At 43.5% G+C, this 24606-nt stretch overlaps 1 protein-coding gene across 4 annotated transcripts in view; it reads left to right on the forward strand.

Moving 5' to 3' along the window:
• The window catches only part of LOC110494906 (venom factor), a 37665-nt gene extending 15086 nt beyond the window's left edge, over positions 1-22579 (forward strand). For all 4 annotated transcript variants that reach the window (XM_090204328.1, XM_090204329.1, XM_090204330.1 and 1 more), the window contains exons 19-44: positions 4494-4562; positions 4711-4840; positions 4949-5100; positions 6101-6308; positions 7304-7389; positions 7780-7919; positions 8423-8632; positions 8779-8845; positions 8952-9038; positions 12103-12382; positions 12956-13115; positions 13261-13377; positions 14370-14523; positions 14645-14808; positions 14988-15140; positions 15302-15361; positions 15499-15589; positions 15703-15754; positions 15943-16030; positions 16698-16787; positions 17187-17292; positions 18938-19027; positions 19160-19243; positions 21054-21134; positions 21343-21490; positions 21643-22579. In XM_090204328.1, coding sequence (XP_090060454.1) covers positions 4494-4562; positions 4711-4840; positions 4949-5100; positions 6101-6308; positions 7304-7389; positions 7780-7919; positions 8423-8632; positions 8779-8845; positions 8952-9038; positions 12103-12382; positions 12956-13115; positions 13261-13377; positions 14370-14523; positions 14645-14808; positions 14988-15140; positions 15302-15361; positions 15499-15589; positions 15703-15754; positions 15943-16030; positions 16698-16787; positions 17187-17292; positions 18938-19027; positions 19160-19243; positions 21054-21134; positions 21343-21490; positions 21643-21790 — 3215 coding nt within the window. In that variant the 3' untranslated portion in view covers positions 21791-22579. The remainder of the gene's footprint in view (positions 1-4493; positions 4563-4710; positions 4841-4948; positions 5101-6100; positions 6309-7303; positions 7390-7779; positions 7920-8422; positions 8633-8778; positions 8846-8951; positions 9039-12102; positions 12383-12955; positions 13116-13260; positions 13378-14369; positions 14524-14644; positions 14809-14987; positions 15141-15301; positions 15362-15498; positions 15590-15702; positions 15755-15942; positions 16031-16697; positions 16788-17186; positions 17293-18937; positions 19028-19159; positions 19244-21053; positions 21135-21342; positions 21491-21642) is intronic.
• The last annotated feature ends 2027 nt before the right edge of the window (positions 22580-24606 follow it).

Genomic DNA, 24606 nt, shown 5'->3' on the forward strand with positions numbered 1-24606 from the left:
CTTAGGTCTCTCTGTATGTAGTGTTATGTTGTCTTAGGTCTCTCTGTATGTAGTGTTGTGTTGTCTTAGGTCTCTCTGTATGTAGTGTTGTGTTGTCTTAGGTCTCTCTGTATGTAGTGTTATGTTGTCTTAGGTCTCTCTGTATGTAGTGTTGTGTTGTCTTAGGTCTCTCTGTATGTAGTGTTGTGTTGTCTTAGGTCTCTCTGTATGTAGTGTTGTGTTGTCTTAGGTCTCTCTGTATGTATTGTTGTGTTGTCTTAGATCTCTCTGTATGTAGTGTTGTGTTGTCTAAGGTCTCTCTGTATGTAGTGTTGTCTTAGGTCTGTCTTTATGTAGTGTTGTGTTGTCTTAGGTCTCTCTGTATGTAGTGTTGTGTTGTCTTAGGTCTCTCTGTATGTAGTGTTGTGTTGTCTTAGGTCTCTCTGTATGTAGTGTTGTGTTGTCTTAGGTCTCTCTGTATGTATTGTTGTGTTGTCTTAGATCTCTCTGTATGTAGTGTTGTGTTGTCTAAGGTCTCTCTGTATGTAGTGTTGTCTTAGGTCTGTCTTTATGTAGTGTTGTGTTGTCTTAGGTCTCTCTGTATGTAGTGTTGTGTTGTCTTAGGTCTCTCTGTATGTAGTGTTGTGTTGTCTTAGGTCTCTTTGTATGTAGTGTTGTGTTGTCTTAGGTCTCTCTTTATGTAGTGTTGTGTTGTCTTAGGTCTCTCTGTATGTAGTGTTGTGTTGTCTTAGGTCTGTCTTTATGTAGTGTTGTGGTGTCTCTCTTTATGTAGTGTTGTGTTGTCTTAGGTCTGTCTTTATGTAGTGTTGTGTTGTCTTAGGTCTCTCTTTATGTAGTGTTGTGTTGTCTTAGGTCTCTCTGTATGTAGTGTTGTGTTGTCTTAGGTCTCTCTGTATGTAGTGTTGTGTTGTCTTAGGTCTCTCTGTATGTAGTGTTGTCTTAGGTCTGTCTTTATGTAGTGTTGTGTTGTCTTAGGTCTCTCTGTATGTAGTGTTGTGTTGTCTTAGGTCTCTCTGTATGTAGTGTTGTGTTGTCTTAGGTCTCTTTGTATGTAGTGTTGTGTTGACTTAGGTCTCTCTGTATGTTGTGTTGTCTTAGGTCTGTCTTTATGTAGTGTTGTGTTGTCTTAGGTCTCTCTGTATGTAGTGTTGTGTTGTCTTAGGTCTGTCTTTATGTAGTGTTGTGTTGTCTTAGGTCTGTCTTTATGTAGTGTTGTGTTGTCTTAGGTCTCTCTTTATGTAGTGTTGTGTTGTCTTAGGTCTCTCTTTATGTAGTGTTGTGTTGTCTGAGGTCTCTCTTTATGTAGTGTTGTGTTGTCTGAGGTCTGTCTTTATGTAGTGTTGTGGTGTCTGAGGTCTCTCTATGTAGTGTTGTGTTGTCTTAGGTCTCTCTTTATGTAGTGTTGTGGTGTCTGAGGTCTCTCTTTATGTAGTGTTGTGTTGTCTGAGGTCTGTCTTTATGTAGTGTTGTGGTGTCTGAGGTCTCTCTTTATGTAGTGTTGTGTTGTCTGAGGTCTGTCTTTCTATAGTGTTGTGTTGTCTTAGGTCTCTCTGTATGTAGTGTTGTGTTGTCTTAGGTCTCTTATGTAGTGTTGTGTTGTCTTAGGTCTCTCTGTATGTAGTGTTGTGTTATATTAGGTCTGTCTTTATATAGTGTTGTGTTGTCTTAGGTCTCTCTTTATGTAGTGTTGTGGTGTCTGAGGTCTCTCTTTATGTAGTGTTGTGGTGTCTTAGGTCTGTCTTTATATAGTGTTGTGTTGTCTCTCTGTATGTAGTGTTGTGTTGTCTCTCTTTATGTAGTGTTGTGTTGTCTGAGGTCTCTCTTTATGTAGTGTTGTGGTGTCTTAGGTCTCTCTTTATGTAGTGTTGTGTTGTCTGTCTTTATGTAGTGTTGTGTTGTCTTAGGTCTGTCTTTATGTAGTGTTGTGTTGTCTTAGATCTCTCTTTATGTAGTGTTGTGTTGTCTGTCTTTATGTAGTGTTGTGTTGTCTTAGGTCTGTCTTTATGTAGTGTTGTGGTGTCTTAGGTCTCTCTTTATGTAGTGTTGTGTTGTCTGTCTTTATGTAGTGTTGTGTTGTCTTAGGTCTGTCTTTATGTAGTGTTGTGTTGTCTTAGGTCTCTCTTTATGTAGTGTTGTGGTGTCTGAGGTCTCTCTTTATGTAGTGTTGTGGTGTCTTAGGTCTGTCTTTATATAGTGTTGTGTTGTCTCTCTGTATGTAGTGTTGTGTTGTCTCTCTTTATGTAGTGTTGTGTTGTCTGAGGTCTCTCTTTATGTAGTGTTGTGGTGTCTTAGGTCTCTCTTTATGTAGTGTTGTGTTGTCTGTCTTTATGTAGTGTTGTGTTGTCTTAGGTCTGTCTTTATGTAGTGTTGTGTTGTCTTAGATCTCTCTTTATGTAGTGTTGTGTTGTCTGTCTTTATGTAGTGTTGTGTTGTCTTAGGTCTGTCTTTATGTAGTGTTGTGGTGTCTTAGGTCTCTCTTTATGTAGTGTTGTGTTGTCTGTCTTTATGTAGTGTTGTGTTGTCTTAGGTCTGTCTTTATGTAGTGTTGTGTTGTCTTAGGTCTCTCTTTATGTAGTGTTGTGGTGTCTGAGGTCTCTCTTTATGTAGTGTTGTGGTGTCTTAGGTCTGTCTTTATATAGTGTTGTGTTGTCTCTCTGTATGTAGTGTTGTGTTGTCTCTCTTTATGTAGTGTTGTGTTGTCTGAGGTCTCTCTTTATGTAGTGTTGTGGTGTCTTAGGTCCCTCTGTATGTAGTGTTGTCTTAGGTCTCTCTTTATGTAGTGTTGTGTTGTCTTAGGTCTCTCTTTATGTAGTGTTGTGTTGTCTTAGGTCTCTCTGTATGTAGCGTTGTGTTGTCTTAGGTCTCTCTGTATGTAGTGTTGTGTTGTCTTAGGTCTCTCTGTATGTAGTGTTGTGTTGACTTAGGTCTCTCTGTATGTAGTGTTGTGTTGTCTTAGGTCTGTCTTTATGTAGTGTTGTGTTGTCTTAGGTCTCTCTGTATGTAGTGTTGTGTTGTCTTAGGTCTGTCTTTATGTAGTGTTGTGTTGTCTTAGGTCTGTCTTTATGTAGTGTTGTGTTGTCTTAGGTCTCTCTTTATGTAGTGTTGTGTTGTCTTAGGTCTCTCTTTATGTAGTGTTGTGGTGTCTGAGGTCTGTCTTTATGTAGTGTTGTGGTGTCTGAGGTCTCTCTTTATGTAGTGTTGTGTTGTCTGAGGTCTGTCTTTCTATAGTGTTGTGTTGTCTTAGGTCTCTCTGTATGTAGTGTTGTGTTGTCTTAGGTCTCTCTTTATGTAGTGTTGTGGTGTCTGAGGTCTCTCTTTATGTAGTGTTGTGGTGTCTTTGGTCTGTCTTTATATAGTGTTGTGTTGTCTCTCTGTATGTAGTGTTGTGTTGTCTCTCTTTATGTAGTGTTGTGGTGTCTGAGGTCTCTCTTTATGTAGTGTTGTGGTGTCTTAGGTCTCTCTGTATGTAGTGTTGTGTTGTCTTAGGTCTGTCTTTATGTAGTGTTGTGTTGTCTTAGGTCTCTCTGTATGTAGTGTTATGTTGTCTGTCTATGTAGTGTCGTGTTGTCTTAGGTCTCTCTTTATGTAGTGTTATGTTGTCTGTCTATGTAGTGTCGTGTTGACTTAGGTCTCTCTGTATGTAGTGTTGTGTTGTCTTAGGTCTCTCTTTATGTAGTGTTGTGTTGTCTTAGGTCTCTCTTTATGTAGTGTTGTGTTGTCTGTCTTTATGTAGTGTTGTGTTGTCTTAGGTCTCTCTTTATGTAGTGTTGTGTTGTCTTAGGTTTCTCTTTATGTAGTGTTGTGTTGTCTGTCTTTATGTAGTGTCGTGTTGTCTTAGGTCTCTCTGTATGTAGTGTTGTGTTGTCTTAGGTCTGTCTTTATGTAGTGTTGTGTTGTCTTAGGTCTCTCTTTATGTAGTGTTGTGTTGTCTGTCTTTATGTAGTGTTGTGTTGTCTTAGGTCTCTCTTTATGTAGTGTAGTGTTGTCTTAGGTTTCTCTTTATGTAGTGTTGTGTTGTCTTAGGTCTCTCTTTATGTAGTGTTGTGTTGTCTGTCTTTATGTAGTGTTGTGTTGTCTTAGGTCTGTCTTTATGTAGTGTAGTGTTGTCTTAGGTCTCTCTTTATGTAGTGTTGTGTTGTCTGTCTTTATGTAGTGTTGTCTGTCTTGTCGTGATGTGTTTTGTCCTATATTTTTATTTAACTCATTTTAGTTTTAATCCCCGCCCCCACAGAAGGCCTTTTGCCTTTTGGTAGGCCGTCATTGTAAATAAGAATTTGTTCTTAACTGACTTGCCTAGTTAAATCAAGGTTACATGGCCTTTGCAGGCATCCAAAGGCCATGTTTGTAATGTTGTGTTTGTTTACTGTGAGCCTGCAGGGAAGATTAGTTAAAGCAAAACATTCCAGAGTCGCCCAATCATGAGTTTGAGTAAAACAGACCAGTGGTATAGACATCTGTGTCCCCCCCCCCCCCCCCTTCCATCTCTTCTGCAGGCATGCAGTGCCCAGGGAGGTCCAGGAGGAGGCGCTCTGCTGAGATGTTGCAACGCAGAACTCTACTGGGTCAGTGACAGAAAAAGTGCTATGTTCATTTTTGGTTGATGAATGGAATGATTCATTGATTGAGTGGGGGACTGATTTATTGACGGAAAGGTGGATCGATTGATTGATTGATAGATAGATGGTTCTGAGCTCTCTCTCTTCCCCACAGAGAACCACTACAGAGAGAAGCTGTTGCGTCAGTGTTGTAAGGATGGCCTGAGAGAGATCCCCATGCCTTACTCCTGCACCCGACGCTCCCTCTACATCACTGAGGGATGGGAATGCATCAAGGCCTTCAGGTACTGAGTTGAGTTCAATTGAGCTGAGCTGAGTTGAGTTGAATTGAGTTGTTGAGTTGAGCTGAATTGAAGTGAAGTGCACTGAACAGAATTGTTTGGCACTTTCAGGTACTGCTGCTCCAAGTACAGGGGAGAGGAGTTTGACACCAGACTACCCCCTACCACCACCATACCGCCTACCACCACAGATCTACTCAGGCTGACCCTGGACAGACACATTTTCCCCGAGATGCGAGAGACCATTGAGTTTGTTGAGCAGAGTCTGTGTGTTTTGATTCTACAAAGCTGCGTCCATAACATTCAATAATCAATTAATTGCACTTGTTCTTGCACCATGTGATTCATTATCAGTTCTAATCATGTATTTTTCTTCTCTATGCTCATGATCTATTTTCCTGCACCATATGACAGACAGTTAGTTGGAGATCAAAGCTCTTCTCTGGAGCCACCGAGCCTGAAGAGTGTGTCTTAACCCTGCTGTAGGGTTCATTGCTGCCAGCATTAGCAGGTCAAACAAATGACTAAAATGAATGAATCATGACTCTCGAGTCAGTCAAAAGAGTTGTTCAAAAATAATGAATTGTTCGCAAACTGCACATCACCAGTCAGCACGTAAAACAGCTTCGCCAGGCCAAATATCCACACTCCTTTCATGACACATGAATATCTGATCCCCTATTGAAACCTGGGGTTCCTACTTTACTTGTAAAATGACTGTCCATTACTTTCACTACAAGGTTTGAGGATATTTTTCAGTGCTCAGCAGGATTTCCTTGATTTGCTGGTAGGAACTAGTGTGGGAAATTGCTTGAAAGTTTTATGCTAACTATTAGTAAGGGGACACTAGGGTAAACTTGTCTTCTTATGGACCTGTTTGGATTAGTGATAACTTCTGTCCTCAGCATTTATCCCCATTCTGAATGTCTAAAGAATGTCCTTCTGAAATCTGAACACAGAAATACTGGACTTTTTCAACTCTTATTATGGTGGATTTGCATTTTTCTGGTCTCGGTCTTGGACCCCTCGCTCCCCTCCCGGTCTTAGTCTTGGACCCCTCGCTCCCCTCCCGGTCTTAGTCTTGGACCCCTCGTCTAATTTAATTTCATTCTAACCAGATCTAACTTCCGTCCAAGTGGCCCCTGTATGTTACAGCAGAGAACTGAGTTCAAACTGATTGATTGCTCAATTAATCCGTCAATCAATCGATTCATCCACTCATCCATCAAACAGAGTTTTAACATGTTTATTTTTTGGCATCAGGTGAAGAAATATTGAGCGAGTCTTTAGTGAGAATGGAATCCAAACCTGTTCTGGAAGGACAGAGAGGGTCTTTTGCTGAGGAAGAGGAGGAGGAAGAGGAGGATGACTTTATGGAGGAGAGTGAGGTGACAGTAAGGTCTAAGTTCTATGAGTCATGGCTGTGGAAAGACCTGCCGCTGCCCAGTGTGCCTGAGGACAGCAGAGACGGGTGAGTGAATGTGTGTCTGTCCTCTCACCCCTTTATAGAAAGGGACAGCAGTTGCCCTGCTCATAGGCTCAAGACTTGGTTTGAAACTGTGCTGAACTGTGCGTACTACAGGCTACTTCCTATGAGTAGGGCCAGGGGTTTTTCCTAACCACATGACCTGTCCAGGGAAAACTCTTTCTATGAGGGGTTGACCAGTTTTGTGATCCCAGTCGAAAGAGGAATAGGCCAAGCCACACTCCTCTCACCCTTAAAGGGATACTGCAAGGTTCTGGCAATTAAGCTAGTTACCTGTAGACTTACAGTCATCATTGTCTTGCTAAACTACCTATTTATTTGTATTTTTTTTAATTTGACCTTTATTTAACTAGGCAAGTCAGTTAAGAACAAATTCTCATTTTCAATGACGGCCACGGTGGGAACAGTCGGTTAACTGCCTTGTGTCAGCTCTGGGATTTGATCTAGCAGCCTTTCGGTTACTAGTCCAACGCTCTAACCACTAGGCTACCTGCCGCTCTGGTAGCCGCCTAGAACTTCCTTCATACTGCACATAGAGACACAGAAATGGTATCCACGAGTTCATTAGACTCTGGAGAAGTAGAAAAGGGCAAATTGACAGAATCTCGCAGTATCCCTTTGAAATGAAACGACCTACTCTGTAAATCCCCAGAGTTGCACCACAGTGGACTGGAGGTCACATTGAGACTGGCTGGGTTAACAGATCAGGAACAGCCTGGCCTTTTTTCATTCCCCCCCAAAAATAAACACTGTTGCACCATCGTGTACTGTCCCAGGGATATTTGTGTGTGTGTGTATTTATTTGTGCGCGTGCGTGTCACTGTTAGCATTGCATTAGGCAACGGCATCAATCGATCACAATCCACCAGTCTCTCTCTCTATTTACCTTCAAGATAATGTTTTACTGTGCTCATGCCACAAGCTGAGCTTACAAGAGGTCAACTCAATGGGATTCATTAGTTTGGGTCTGTTCCTTACAGGTTGGCAACGCTGCATGTGGAATCCATCTTCCCAGACACTATCACCCAGTGGGGGGTACTAGCCATCAGCTCCTCACCTGTAACAGGTAGACCCTTCCCTTCCCCTGGGGTAGCCATGGTAGCCATAGCCACGCCCTTGTTGGCAAGGTGAAACACCAATCAGAGGGCAAGGTGGAACTGTTACCATATCACTAACACCTGTCATGTCCAATCAGATCACCACATGTGCATAGGGTTTAGGATTTAAGGGGTCTATTTGGGATTGGGCCTAATTGTCAGTGGTCTAAAATGGCTTCCTCTCACTGTACCCATATTCAGTCATTTCCCAGGAGGAGTCCAGGTAGTATGCTAGTGAGGATACTGGTGCCATATGAGGAATACAACATATTGCTGTACAATTCTATCATTCTAACTAAAGCATGAAGTCCTCAACCACCTGCTGTTTGTTCATTTGAATCATTTTGTTTTTATTCCAGGTTTCTGCGTAGCCGAGCCGTGGAACGTGCGTGCGTGGAAGCGTTTCTTCGTGGACCTGAAGCTGCCGTACTCAGTGGCGAGGAACGAACACGTGGAGATCAAAGCTGTGCTCCATAACTATGGCGACGAGGACTTGGAGGCAAGCTCACCTCTGGCCTCTCACCCATGACTTCTATCTAATCCTCAAGCCGTACCTTAACCATCAGGCTGATGAATTAATATCGGAGGAAACCTCTATCTACCTACTACTCCCTCTACTCCCACCCGCTAGCTCCCCTCTGATCCCTTCCTGTCAGCCATTTTGTGTCTTAACCCTCCTAACCCTCCCATTACTGTCAGCCATTTTGTGTCTTAACCCTCCCATTACTGTCAGCCATTTTGTGTCTTAACCCTCCTAACCCTCCCATTACTGTCAGCCATTTTGTGTCTTAACCCTCCTAACCCTCCCATTACTGTCAGCCATTTTGTGTCTTGACCGTCCCAGTTTCCTCCTCTTTTCAGCTTACCTAGAAGCAATGGTGCTACTGAAGACGGAGGACATGTGCTGTGTGGCGTTCAATGAGAAATCCACCCAGTTCTGCTCACTTCCTCTCAGCCATTTTGTGTCTTGATCATCTCCGTTTCCTCCTCTACTCAACCCAGGTTAAGGTGGTGCTACTGAAGACAGAGGACATGTGCAGTGTGGCGTTCAATGGGAAACACACCCAGGAGGTGAGGTTGAAGGGCAGCTCGTCCCTGGTGGTTCCCTACACCATCATACCGCTCAAGGCCGGAGAGATGCTACTGGAGGTCCTTGCCATGGCCAAAGGGTTTATGGGTAGCGACGGGGTCAATAAGAAGCTACGCGTGGTGGTGGGTGACTATTTCAGATGTTAGTTAAAAAAATAAATAATAATAATAATAAAATAAATAAAATATATATAGCGACTGTGAATCAGTGTCCTTACCTAAGATACGAGGACCGGTATCTCAAAGCTGTTTTCAAAACCCTGTAACAGGTGGAAGGAGTGCAGAAGACTAAAGTGCAGAGTTTTGTATTGAATCCTTCTGTCAAGGGAGGGAACGGTGAGCAGAACTAAGACACTCATCATCTCTAACCCTAATGCTTACCATTACCATGTCCCCTTTAGAAACAGCCTTTACTAAGTATTCTTACTATGTTTCCCCCCAGATGGGAGGCAGGTAGTGGAGGTGGACAAAGTGGAGCTGGGCTCCCTGGTTCCAAACTCTCAACCAGAGACATTCATCAACATCAGGGGTAGGCCTAACTGAGAAACAAGGTTTACCTTATTAGACAGAGATGGTGGCTGGCGGGTGCCTCTAACCCTTTGGGTTGGTTATGGGCATTGTGAAGCCAAAGCAGCTGTGTGGACATATAACCTATTCTATTCCATTCCTTCCATTCTATTCTCTATTCTGCTCTCTCCACTCTCTACTCTACTCTGCTCTACTCTACTCTCTACTCTCTACTCTACTCTACTCTACTCTACTCTACTCTACTCTACTCTACTCTACTCTCTACTCTACTCTGCTCTCTCCGCTCTACTCTACTCTGCTCTCTCCACTCTACTCTACTCTGCTCTCTCCACTCTCTACTCTACTCTCTCCACTCTCTACTCTACTCTGCTCTACTCTACTCTCTACTCTACTCTACTCTACTCTACTCTACTCTTTCCACTCTACTCTACTCTGCTCTCTCCACTCTCCACTCTACTCTCTCCACTCTCTACTCTACTCTCTCCACTCTCTACTCTACTCTGCTCTACTCTCTACTCTCTACTCTGCTCTCTCCACTCTCTACTCTACTCTGCTCCACTCTCTACTCTACTCTACTCTCTACTCTGCTCTCTCCACTCTCTACTCTACTCTACTCTCTCCACTCTCTACTCTACTCTGCTCTACTCTCTACTCTGCTCTCTCCACTCTCTACTCTCTACTCTGCTCCACTCTCTACTCTACTCTACTCTCTATTCTGCTCTCTCCACTCTCTACTCTACTCTGCTCTACTCTACTCTCTACTCTACTCTACTCTACTCTACTCTACTCTACTCTACTCTACTCTACTCTACTCTACTCTCTACTCTACTCTGCTCTCTCCACTCTACTCTACTCTGCTCTCTCCACTCTACTCTACTCTGCTCTCTCCACTCTCTACTCTACTCTCTCCACTCTCTACTCTACTCTCTCCACTCTCTACTCTACTCTCTCCACTCTCTACTCTACTCTGCTCTACTCTCTACTCTCTACTCTGCTCTCTCCACTCTCTACTCTCTACTCTGCTCCACTCTCTACTCTACTCTACTCTCTATTCTGCTCTCTCCACTCTCTACTCTACTCTGCTCTACTCTACTCTCTACTCTACTCTGCTCTACTCTCTACTCTCTACTCTGCTCTCTCCACTCTCTACTCTCTACTCTGCTCCACTCTCTACTCTACTCTACTCTCTATTCTGCTCTCTCCACTCTCTACTCTACTCTGCTCTACTCTACTCTCTACTCTACTCTACTCTACTCTACTCTCTACTCTACTCTACTCTCTCCACTCTCTACTCTACTCTCTCCACTCTCTACTCTACTCTGCTCTATTCTATTCCATTCCTTCCATTCTATTCTCTATTCTGCTCTCTCCACTCTCTACTCTACTCTGCTCTACTCTACTCTCTACTCTCTACTCTACTCTACTCTACTCTACTCTACTCTACTCTACTCTACTCTACTCTACTCTACTCTACTCTACTCTACTCTACTCTCTACTCTACTCTACTCTACTCTACTCTCTACTCTACTCTGCTCTCTCCACTCTACTCTACTCTGCTCTCTCCACTCTCTACTCTACTCTCTCCACTCTCTACTCTACTCTGCTCTACTCTACTCTCTACTCTACTCTACTCTACTCTACTCTACTCTTTCCACTCTACTCTACTCTGCTCTCTCCACTCTCCACTCTACTCTCTCCACTCTCTACTCTACTCTCTCCACTCTCTACTCTACTCTGCTCTACTCTCTACTCTCTACTCTGCTCTCTCCACTCTCTACTCTACTCTGCTCCACTCTCTACTCTACTCTACTCTCTACTCTGCTCTCTCCACTCTCTACTCTACTCTACTCTCTCCACTCTCTACTCTACTCTGCTCTACTCTCTACTCTGCTCTCTCCACTCTCTACTCTCTACTCTGCTCCACTCTCTACTCTACTCTACTCTCTATTCTGCTCTCTCCACTCTCTACTCTACTCTGCTCTACTCTACTCTCTACTCTCTACTCTACTCTACTCTACTCTACTCTACTCTACTCTACTCTACTCTACTCTACTCTCTACTCTACTCTGCTCTCTCCACTCTACTCTACTCTGCTCTCTCCACTCTACTCTACTCTGCTCTCTCCACTCTACTCTACTCTGCTCTCTCCACTCTCTACTCTACTCTCTCCACTCTCTACTCTACTCTCTCCACTCTCTACTCTACTCTCTCCACTCTCTACTCTACTCTGCTCTACTCTCTACTCTCTACTCTGCTCTCTCCACTCTCTACTCTCTACTCTGCTCCACTCTCTACTCTACTCTACTCTCTATTCTGCTCTCTCCACTCTCTACTCTACTCTGCTCTACTCTACTCTCTACTCTACTCTGCTCTACTCTCTACTCTCTACTCTGCTCTCTCCACTCTCTACTCTCTACTCTGCTCCACTCTCTACTCTACTCTACTCTCTATTCTGCTCTCTCCACTCTCTACTCTACTCTGCTCTACTCTACTCTCTACTCTACTCTACTCTACTCTACTCTCTACTCTACTCTACTCTCTCCACTCTCTACTCTACTCTCTCCACTCTCTACTCTACTCTGCTCTACTCTCTACTCTCTACTCTGCTCTCTCCACTCTCTACTCTACTCTGCTCCACTCTCTACTCTACTCTGCTCCACTCTCTACTCTGCTCTCTCCACTCTCTACTCTACTCTGCTCTCTCCACTCTCTACTCTACTCTGCTCTCTCCACTCTCTACTCTACTCTGCTCTACTCTACTCTGCTCTACTCTACTCTGCTCTCTCCATTCTCTACTCTACTCTGCTCTCTCCACTCTCTACTCTACTCTGCTCTACTCTACTCTGCTCTACTCTACTCTGCTCTCTCCACTCTCTACTCTACTCTACTCTGCTCTACTCTCTACTCTGCTCTCTCCACTCTCTACTCTACTCTGCTCTACTCTACTCTGCTCTCTCCACTCTCTACTCTACTCTGCTCTACTCTGCTCTGCTCTACTCTGCTCTGCTCTCTCCATTCTCTACTCTACTCTGCTCTACTCTACTCTGCTCTGCTCCTCCCACCAGGTAACCTGTTGGCTGATACCATAGACAACAGTATCAGCGGTGACTCTCTGGCCTCTTTGATCCGTATGCCTGGTGGCTGTGTGGAACAGAACCTAGCCAGCATCACCCTGCCTCTTATAGCCACTGTCTACCTGGACCATTCCAACGACTGGGAGGCTGTAGGGGTGCAACGCAGGGTGGAGGCCATGAACTACATACAGAAAGGCTACCAGAAGCAGCTGGTGTATAAGAAGAAAGACAACTCTTACCCCCCCTACAGGAATGAAGGCACAAGCACATGGTATTGTTCAAATACATAGAAGAAGAAGAAGAATGTGTCAATCACAGAGTAATCTAAATAATACAATGGATTGTATTTGTAACCCTCACAGCCTCTCTCTCTACCTTTCCCCTTTTCTCTCTCTCTTTCTGTCTCCCTCTCCTCTCCCTCCCCCTCTCTCCCTTCCCCTCTACCTTCTCTTTCCCCACCTCAACCCCTCTCCCTCCACCCCTCTCCCTTCCCCCCACCCTCACTTTCTCCCCTCTCCCTCCACCCCTCTCCCTTCCCCCCACCCTCTCTTTCTCCCCCTCTCCCTTCCCCCCACCCTCTCTTTCTCCCCCTCTCCCTTCCCCCCACCCTCACTTTCTCCCCCTCTCCCTCCACCCCTCTCCCTTCCCCACCACCCTCGTTCTCTCCCTCTCCCTGCCCACCATCTCTTTCTCCCCCTCTCCCTTCACCCCTCTCCCTTCCCCCCACCCTCTCTTTCTCCCGCTCTACCTTCCCCACCACCCTCGTTCTCTCCCTCTCCCTGCCCACCATCTCTTTCTCCCCCTCTCCCCCACCCCCACCCCCTCTCTCCCCTATCCCTTATAGGATCACAGCGTATGTAGTGAAGGTGTTCTCTATGGCTCGTCAGCTGGTAGGAGTGAGTGAACAGGACGTGTGTGGTCCTCTCCTCTACCTGATCAACAACAAACAGCAGACCACTGGATCTTTCAGAGAGGACAACCCTGTCTACACTACTACTATGACAGTAAGAAGAGACACAGACACACGGGTGGATGCAGAAGCATGTGCGCACAAATACACACATGGACTGATGTGCGCACACATTCACACTCTAACAGACAGGGAGAGATCTGGGACTGAAGTCTGATAACAGCTTCTCTCTTCTCCAGGGTGGAGTACAAGGTGCAGAGTCTCAGTCCACTCTCACAGCCTTTGTCCTGATAGCCATGACTGAAGCCACCAAGGGTACAGAACTCAACTGCAATGGAGCTGGCCACACCATCAAGGTAAGCCGGTCCCAGAACCGGCAGAAACTGTTATATTGGGACGGGAGATAAGTCAGTTATTTATTTTTATTTATTTAACCTTTATTTAACTAGGCAAGTCAATTAAGAACAAATTCTTATTTACAATGTGGGTTGTTCAGGGGCAAAACAACCAATTTTATTTATTTTTTTGTTTTTTGTTGTTGAATTTTTACCCCTCTTTCTCCCCAATTTCGTGGTATCCAATTGTTTAGTAGCTACTATCTTGTCTCATCGCTACAACTCCTGTACGGGCTCGGGAGAGACGAAGGATAAAAGTCATGCGTCCTCCGATACACAACCCAACCAAGCCGCACTGCTTCTTAACACAGCGCGCATCCAACCCGGAAGCCAGCCGCACCAATGTGTCGGAGGAAACACCGTGCACTTGGCAACCTTGGTTAGCGTGCACTGCGCCCGTCCCGCCACAGGAGTCCCTGGTGCGCGATGAGACAAGGATTTCCCTACCGGCCAAACCCTCCCTAACTCGGACGACGCTAGGCCAATTGTGCGCGAACCCAGAGTCTCTGGTGGCACAACTGGCGCTGCAGTACAGCGCCCTTAACCACTGCGCCACCCGGGAGGACCTAAGACCAAATGGTTGTATAGGGGCAAAATGACCTTGTCAGCTGGGGGATTCGATCCCAACGCTCTAACCACTAGGCTACCTGATGCCCCAGTTAGAAGTAAGTTAGTCATCTGTGAGTAGGATGCGTTTTTACCTGCCTCCCCTGGTGGATCTTGGATTTCGTTGTCCGACCTGTTATCACGCTACGTTTGCATGCGCCATGGCTGACCATGAATCCAACCGGTGTAAATGGCATGTCGGTGTTGGGAAATGGGGCTTTCCTGCCGACTCTTTTGTGTTAAAATTCAGGTTTATTCTTTATCCCTCTGCTCATATAAGAATGGAATTAATAAGCCACCAAACTAATGGATAGACAGTGAAGTTGTATTCTATTGTATTGTATTAGAATGGGATCCAGAATGCTGCCAACTATCTGAGGAGCACGTATGGTAGTCTGAAGAGGCCCTACTCTCTGGCCATCTCTGCCTACGCTCTGTCTCTGGTTGACGAGACACCTTCACTGTTCTTTAAAACCCTGCTACTCAAAGCTGCCTCTCCAGGTAGGGAAATGTCTGTTTGTCTCTGTTTCTCTCTCTCTCCCCCCCTCTCTCTGCTGTCCTTCACTGTTATTCTCTCCCCCTCTCCTCCCTCCCTCCTTCCTCCCTCTCTCCCCTCCTCCAGACGGTACCCATTGGCCAGACAGTGAGAACCGCCTGTTCACTCTGGAAGCGACGGGCTACGCCCTGCTAGCCCTGGTGAAGAGTCATCACATGACTGAAGCCGCCGCACCTTTCGAGTGGCTCAATGAGCAGCGCCGCAGGGGCGGGGGCTACGGATCCACCCAGGTACTGAGTGACATCATTGGAAACGAGTATTGCATGATGTCAGTGAGCTGAGTTTATGTCAACAGTGTTATTGCAGGTTGTCACTAACCAGTCCAGTTTGTTGCCCTCCGCCATTTGGATCTCCACACAATCCAGTACATCTTTTATAATAATCTTTCTGCTTCCTCTCTCTCCCCCAGCCCACCATGGTTGTTCTGCAGGGTCTGTCTGGGTACCTGATGAAGAAACCTCCCAATGACCTGAGTCTCCAGGTGGACCTGAGCATCCAGGGCCGCAGCGACCAGCGCTACCACTTTGACCCCAGGACCTCCTACGTGGCACGCTCCTCCAGGGTAGGAGGGATGCTGTTCTCTCTTCCTCTCTCTCTCTTTCACCATTTCTTCTCTCCCAACCTACCTGTATCTGATGTCAAATATGTGGCCTAGTTTTAGGAACCATGATGTATGATGTTCCTCTTTCACCATCTCCCCTCTTCTGTGGGGTTTTCACTCAGGCTCCTATAGACCAGGGATTCAGAGTGGAGGCCAAAGGGAAGGGGCAAGGTATACTAGAGGTATGACCACAACACATGTCTATGGCCATTAGTCAATGCATGATAGTAGAGCTTGTCTATGATCATCTTGTCACATTGATGTATGACGTCATATTTGTTTGTGTTGTCACTTCCTGGTCTAATGACCTCTGACCTAGGTGGTGACCTACTACAACGAGCTCCCTGAGATGCATGAGAAGAGCAGCTGCAAGAACTTTGATTTGGACGTGACCATCGCAGAATCTAGTGGTAGGTTAATCCAGCTCTCAATCTCCATTTGTATCTTAATCTTAATCTCAATCTTAGTCTCAATCCCAGTCTCAAATCTTAAACTCAATGTTTTTTTTTAACCCCGTTGACAGAAAAACCTCCACCAGATGCAGAGAAGTCCTACAGGATCACTATTAATGTCAGGTGAGATTATGCAGTACTATGTTGAATGTCTAGGCTACCTGGCAGTCTGTCTTTTCATACTCTCCTTTGGTCCCCTCTGGGAAATACACTAGGGGACTTACTGTTATTGGATAACACTTGAGTCTCTACTTTTTCATTCCATCTTCCTCTTCATTCTACTATTCTCTCTCTCTCTTTCCTTCCTCCAGGGCACTGGGACTAAGGGAGGTCAGGATGGTTGTTCTGGACATCAGTCTTCCTACTGGGTTCGTGCCAGAGAATGAAGACCTGGAGATGGTACTGGAACCCACGTTAAAGGGACAGTTCACCCCAATTACTAAGTTACACATTGGTTTCCTTACCCTGTCAACCGTCTATGGACAAGTTATGACAGCAATCCATGCTTTGGTTTTATTTCCCTGGCACTGTTTCCAGATGCTAACGTTTTAGCAGGTGTAGCACAAGTCCAATTCAAGTCATGGGACCGATATGTTTTATTTGTTTTGCACCTCGTATCCAAATCATCGGAAAGTATCTAACACTTATTGTGAAGCTCAACAAAGTCACTTACAGAGGATTTGAACATGATGCCAAAAAATGCTAATATCGGACCCATTACTTTAATGAGATTTTCGCCACAAATGCTAAACGCTAAAGGGGATTTGTGCCACATATGCATTTGGAAACAGTGTCAGGGAAACTAAATCAAAGCATGGATTGCTGTCATACCTTGTCCATAGACTGCTTACAGGGTAAGGAAACCGATATGTAATTAAGGTGAATTATCCCTTTAATCTACTTGTAATGTTCATCTGTCTCCACTAGATGGCTGTCTAACTGCATGTCTGGTCTTTGACTCAATGTCCAACTTGTTTTCTACTGCATGTATGTGTTTAAGTGTAGCTTATTGTGACCGTGTGCATATTGAAAATGTTTGTTTGTTTTTGTGTTTGTTTGCCTCCAGCTGACCAACTCAGTGGACCGTTACATCAACAACTTCCAGATAGTGGACAACCTGAGTGACAGAGGCTCCCTCATCATCCACCTCTTCAAGGTACCAGAACAGATCTAGGATCAGTTTATCCTCCCAGAAATCCTAACTTTTTAGGTGGGATCTTAGATCAGTGTCAAGGGGTAACTTCCTTTTCATCATTCACCTGTTCAAGATACTGGAACCATAGAAATAGAATCTCAATAGAATCTCATTCTATTTCTATGACCTGAACCTAGAGAGACCAGCGTTACCATGTCAACCCTAGAAGTTGATTGGTCATACTTTTTTTTCGCTCTGTCTGGGTTGAGGTTGTCTGTGGCCTGTAGGCACAGATCTTGGATCAGCTTTCCCTCCCCAAATCTTAAAGGTAAAAGGCAAACTATTAACTCAAAACTGGCCTTAGATCAGTGTCCGGAAGTAGCTTCATTGTGCTCTTCTGTGGTCTACCTGTACTACCAGGTGTCCAACAAGGAGACTGAGACCATCATCTTCCGGCTGCAGCAGACGTTCAAAGTGGGACTCCTCCAACCTTCATCTGTCACTGTCTATGAGTACTACAACCCAGGTAGATACTGTCTACGAGTACTACAACCCAGGTAGATACTGTCTACGAGTACTACAACCCAGGTAGATACTGTCACTGTCTACGAGTACTACAACCAGGTAGATACTGTTACTGTCTACGAGTACTACAACCCAGGTAGATACTGTCTATGAGTACTACAACCCAGGTAGATACTGTCACTGTCTACGAGTACTACAACCAGGTAGATACTGTTACTGTCTACGAATACTACAACACAGGTAGATACTGTCTACGAGTACTACAACCCAGGTAGATACTGTCTACGAGTACTACAACCCAGGTAGATACTGTCACTGTCTACGAGTACTACAACCAGGTAGATACTGTTACTGTCTACGAGTACTACAACCCAGGTAGATACTGTCTACGAGTACTACAACCCAGGTAGATACTGTCTACGAGTACTACAACCCAGGTAGATACTGTCACTGTCTACGAGTACTACAACCAGGTAGATACTGTTACTGTCTACGAGTACTACAACCCAGGTAGATACTGTCTATGAGTACTACAACCCAGGTAGATACTGTCACTGTCTACAAGTACTACAACCAGGTAGATACTGTTACTGTCTACGAATACTACAACACAGGTAGATACTGTCTACGAATACTACAACCCAGGTAGATACTGTCTACGAGTACTACAACCCAGGTAGATACTGTCACTGTCTACGAGTACTACAACCCAGGTAGATACTGTCTACGAGTACTACAACCAGGTAGATACTGTTACTGTCTACGAGTACTACAACCCAGGTAGATACTGTCTACGAATACTACAACCCAGGTAGATACTGTCTACGAGTACTACAACCCAGGTAGATACTGTCACTGTCTACGAGTACTACAACCCAGGTAGATACTGTCTACAAGTACTACAACCAATGTAGATACTGTCACTGTCTACGAGTACTACAACCAGGTAGATACTGTTACTGTCTACGAATATTACAACCCAGGTAGATACTGTCTGAGTACTACAACCCAGGTAGATACTGTCACTGTCTAAGAGTACTACAACCCAGGTAGATACTGTCACTGTCTACGAGTACTACAACCAGGTAGATACTGTTACTGTCTACGAATACTACAACCCAGGTAGATACTGTCTATGAGTACTACAACCCAGGTAAAAACTGTCACTGTCTATGAGTACTACAACCCAGGTAGATACTGTCTACGAGGACTACAATCCAGGTAGATACTGTGACTGTCTACGAAGTACTACAACCCAGGTAGATACTGTCACTGTCAACGAGTACTACAACCCAGGTAGATACTGCTACTGTCTATGAGTACTACAACCCAGGTAGATACTGCTACTGTCTATGAGTACTACAACCCAGGTAGATACTGCTACTGTCTATGAGTACAACAACCCAGGTAGATACTGTCACTGTCTATATGAGTACTACAACCCAGGTAGATACTGCTACTGTCTATGAGTACTACAACCCAGGTAGATACTGTCACTCTATGAGTACTACAACCCAGGTAGGACTATGGTTTGTTTTGACCATATTTCATATGCCCTCGAACAAGAGAAGCTATTGTAAACATTGGAGTTGATAATTTCTCTCTGTCTGGTGGAGAAATGTTAACATAGCGTGTCTCTCTATCAGACCACCGCTGCAGTCGCTTCTACAGCCCCAAAGAGGACAAGGACGAACTCTCACAGATCTGCAGGAACAATATATGTCGCTGTACACAGGGTGAGTGTGTGTGTGCGTGCATGTGTGTATCTGTGTGTGGTTGTGTGTGTGTGTGTGTGTGTGTGTGTGTGTGTTTATGTGTGTGCCATACATGAGTGTGTGTGATAATGATGTGTGTCTCTCTCCTATTAGGTGATTGCTGTGTGTCTAAGTCCCTAACCGATCCAGTCCCCTATGGAGCACGAGAGGACCACGCATGCAAAGGATTATACCACGGTATGCTATATCTGTTTTCACTATAGAATATAATACCCATGTTATAGACATTATATACATGTTGTAGATATTATAGGCATGTTATATGTATTATATACATGTTATAGGCATGTTATAGACATGTTATAGGCATGTTATAGACATTATATACATGTTGTAGATATTATAGACATGTTATATGTATTATATACATGTTATAGGCATGTTATAGACATGTTATAGGCATTATTGACATGTTATAGACATGTTATATGAATGTTATAGGCATTATAGACATATTATAGGCATGTTATAGGCATTATAGACATGTTATAGGAATATTATAGGCATGTTATAGACAGACATGTAATAGGCATTACAGACATGTCATAGGCATTATAGACATGTTGTATGAATATTATAGGCAATATAGACATGTTATAGGCATATTATAGGCATGTTATAGGCATTATAGGCAGGGTATAGACATGTTATAAGAATATTATAGGCATTATAGGGATGTTATAGGCATGTTATAGACAGACATGTTATAGGCATTATAGACATGTTATAGATGTGTTATAGACATAATGTTATATACGTTCTAGACATGTCATAGGCATTATAGACATGTTATAGATATGTTCTGAACATTATAGACATGCTATAGAAGTGTTATAGGCATTGTATGCATGTTATAGACCTTATAGACATGTTATAGTCATTGTAGACACGTTATAGGCATAGACATGTTATAGGCATTATAGACATGATAGACACTTTAGACATGTTATAAACATGTTATAGACAGACATTTTATAGACATTATAGATGTTATAGGCATTAAACATATGTTAGACGTGTTATAGACATGTCATAGACATGTTATAGGCATTATAGACATGTTATAGATATGTTCTGAAGATTATATACATGTTATAGACGTGTTATATGCATTGTATGCATGTTATAGACATTATATACATGTTATTGACATGTTATAAGCATTATAGACATGTTATAGACGTTATAGATATGTTCTGAACGTTATAGACAGGCTATATAAATTATAGACATGTTATAGGCACTATATACATTTTATAGACATAGACATGTTATAAGCATTTATAGACATGTTATAGGCACTATATACATCTTATAGACATAGACATGTTATAAGCATTATAGACATGTTATAGGCATGTTATAGGCATAGACATGTTATAGGCATAGACATGTAATAGGCATGTTATAGAGATTATAGACATGTTATAGGCATAGACATGTAATAGGCATGTTATAGACATTATAGACATGTTATAGGCATTATAGACATATAGGCATGTTATAGAGATTATAGACATGTTATAGGCATTATAGACATATAGGCATGTTATAGAGATTATAGACATGTTATAGGCATTCTAGACATATAGGCATGCTATAGAGATTATAGACATGTTATAGGCATTATAGACATATAGGCATGCTATAGAGATTATAGACATGTTATAGGCATTCTAGACATATAGGCATTCTATAGAGATTATAGACATGTTATAGGCATTATAGACATGTTATAGAGATTATAGACATGTTATAGGCATTATAGATCTGTAAATCTGTCACACCGAGACAATACTATACCATGTACAGTATATGGTACAGCTATAAATGAATGTTGTCCGTCAGAGGTGAAACTATCATCTAACGCTTCATTCTTTAATTGTCTTAGTCAAATTGTTCCTTGGGGACAGTCAAGTGTATCATATCATTGATTGAGTAGAGTGTATTTTGCTGTTCTGATGCTTCTCACGCGTCTGTCCTCCAGTGTACAAGGCCAAGGTCCTGAGTGTCAGCCAGAGTCAGTATGACAGATATGAGATGAAGATCACACAGGTTATAAAAATAGGTAAGCATCTTATGTCATCTAGTCCTTCTCTGTCCTCTACCCATCTCTCCTTACCCTCTTTGTTTCAGAATGTGATGCTGAGTTAGTTCAAACATGGTTAACTCTGTCTCCCTCCCTCCCTCCCTCCCTCCCTCCCTCCCTCCCTCCCTCCCTCCCTCCCTCCCTCCCTCCCTCCCTCCCTCCCTCCCTCCCTCCCCTCTCTCTCTAGGAGTGGAGGAAGGGGTCAGTGTGGGTGACACTAAGGTCTTCCTGTCACATGCTGGCTGTAGAGGAGGTCTGGACCTGAAGGAGGGTACAGACTACCTCATCATGGGGCCAAAAACTGACCTCTGGTACAAGGACAGCTCCACCAACAGGTGGGGAGAGGCAGTGACATGTTATAATGGACTTATAGTACTGACAAGACAAAGCAAGTCAGAGCAATAAAGTTACGTTAATATCTGCCTAAAGGGGTTATTTTCTCTCTTCTTTCCCTCTTCTTTCCCTCTTCTCTCTCTCTCTCTCTCAGTGCTACATACATGCTGGGCAAGGATGCCTGGGTAGAGCGTTGGCCCACCTCAACAGAGTGTGCTAGTGATGCCAAACTCAAGGTCAGGTGCACAGAGCTGGACAACTTCAGCAAGGACCTCTCAGAGAAGGGATGTCGGTTTAAATAGACTCTCACTCACTCACTCACTCACTCACTCACTCACTCACTCACTCACTCACTCACTCACTCACACTTTGCCTATGAGCTGCCATGTAGCTTTACACCTCTGGATGCACTGGTTCAGCAGAAACTGTCACCATTTGAGCCATGCAGTTGACATATGGTCACCATGGTAACCATTAGAGGAAAATGGACATTAGAATTAGAAAGCGTAAAACAGACTGGTGTTAAGCCTGGGTGGGTCTAGGATTGTGTTACTGGGAGCTCAGCGATTCGTCACAGCCAGGGCTACTTGATATGGCATACAATCACAACACACACACTCACACGATGGGAACTCGCTCAGGTGGCACTTGGTGCAGTGGAATATTGTCTCACTACTGTGTAGAATGCATTAGTGTTCCTGGATGTTCCACATAGAGAGAATAACAGAATGCAGAACACCAGGGAGATTCTCAGTACAATAACAGAATGCAGAACACCAGGGAGATTCTCAGTACAATAACAGAATGCAGAACACCAGGGAGATTCTCAGTACAATAACAGAATGCAGAACACCAGGGAGATTCTCAGTACAATAACAGAATGCAGAACACCAGGGAGATTCTCAGTACAAACCCTGTATTGAGTTGTGATTATTCACAGCCGTCTCTTTCTCATTCAGTTTGACTACTTGCCCATGTTGTAGATTGCAGTACTTTATTCCCATCGTTGCCACAGATTTGCAAACATAATGATCAACCCATATTCTGCTCTAAGAAAAATAAATGGATGTGTTGTGGTTGGGTTGATTGAAGTATTCTTGGGGTATTATATTGTAAAAAATGCTGTAATAGTTCTTGCACTCTCACACACTCACTCTCTCTCACACACAGGAACACACACAGGTCAGGTACTAATATCAATGACATATAGGTAGGCCAACAGTATGTAAACTAACTTCAAATAACAGAATATCAGTCTACTTTTGAAATGCTATCGCCATAGCAATGACTCATGATTTCCATGGGATTTTCTGCTGCCTCTAAAATGTGTGTGTGCCCTACATAATCTAAATAGGAAGGTCTGGTAATGGGCAGCTGGTCACACAGCTGGTCACAAATGTTGGTATAGTGTTGGTAGTGTACACACACGCACACACACTGGCATTGCATGCGTAGTGGGTACACACAGAGTGACTTACACAGAGAGTGACTTACACACAGTAGCATTTGCTCAGGGGGATATTTCACTGCTTCTGTATCAGATAATGGGATGTAGTCCTGCATTGAGAAAGGGAGAGAAAAAGGCCTACAATTGGAAAGAGAGAGATGGAGAGGGATAAATACAATGAGAGAGATGGAGAGGGATAAATACAATGAGAGAGTTGGAGAGGGATAAATACAATGAGAGAGATGGAGAGAGAAATACAATGAGAGAGATGGAGAGAGAAATACAATGAGAGAGATGGAGAGAGAAATACAATGAGAGAGATGGAGAGAGAAATACAATGAGAGAGATGGAGAGAGAAATACAATGAGAGAGATGGAGAGAGAAATACAATGAGAGAGATGGAGAGAGAAATACAATGAGAGAGATGGAGAGAGAAATACAATGAGAGAGATGGAGAGAGAAATACAATGAGAGAGATGGAGAGAGAAATACAATGAGAGAGATGGAGAGGGATAAATACAATGAGAGAGATGGAGAGAGAAATACAATGAGAGAGATGGAGAGAGAAATACAATGAGAGAGATGGAGAGAGAAATACAATGAGAGAGATGGAGAGGGATAAATACAATGAGAGAGATGGAGAGAGAAATACAATGAGAGAGATGGAGAGAGAAATACAATGAGAGAGATGGAGAGAGAAATACAATGAGAGAGATGGAGAGAGAAATACAATGAGAGAGATGGAGAGAGAAATACAATGAGAGAGATGGAGAGAGAAATACAATGGAGAGAGAAATACAATGGAGAGAGAAATACAATGAGAGAAATACAAAGGGAGAGCGAAATACAATGAGAGAGATGGGGAGAGAAATACAATGAGAGAGATGGAGAGAGAAATACAATGAGAGAGATGGAGAGAGAAATACAATGAGAGAGATGGAGAGAGATAAATACAATGAGAGAGATGGAGAGAGAAATACAATGAGAGAGATGGAGAGAGATAAATACAATGAGAGAGATGGAGAGAGATAAATACAATGAGAGAGATGGAGAGAGAAATACAATGAGAGAGATGGAGAAAGAAATACAATGAGAGCGAGATAAATACAATGAGAGAGATAAATATAATAAGATAGATAAATACAATGAGATGGAGAGATAAATACAATGAGGGAGATAAATACAATAAGAGATAAATACAATGAGAGAGAGAGAGATGGAGAGAGATAAATACAATGAGATAAAGATAAGCAAATATGTCTCTTAATCCTCGGGCCAAAAGGAGTTGAGTTACTGCTTAGTTACTGTAGGCTACATTAGCACGCGAACTTCCTGCTCTGCACTGATACTGGAGATCACAGAACAGCAGCTACTGTGGGACAGTGGCTATGTTTCTTCTCCTGAAGTGTGTGCACTTATACTCCCTGTCATGATTTTAAAAAGAATGGACTGGTGTAAGGGAACTCACACTAGCCATTCTTGCACCTTTCCAATGCTTTTAAATGCATTAGGGGGAGTGATCGAAAGCACAACTCTGGGTGAAGGGTAAAGAATCAGAACTCAGCTTCTGGGTGCAATGGCAGATTCCTCGTGTCCTCTCTCCTCGTCTCCTTCTCAAAACGGCACAGGAAAGCGTGGAGGACAAGACCCTAGGTTCCTTCTTCTCCAATC

This window comes from Oncorhynchus mykiss, chromosome 17 (assembly GCF_057628025.1).
Source record: "Oncorhynchus mykiss isolate SJ-2025 chromosome 17, ASM5762802v1, whole genome shotgun sequence".
Classification (NCBI taxonomy): domain Eukaryota; kingdom Metazoa; phylum Chordata; class Actinopteri; order Salmoniformes; family Salmonidae; genus Oncorhynchus; species Oncorhynchus mykiss.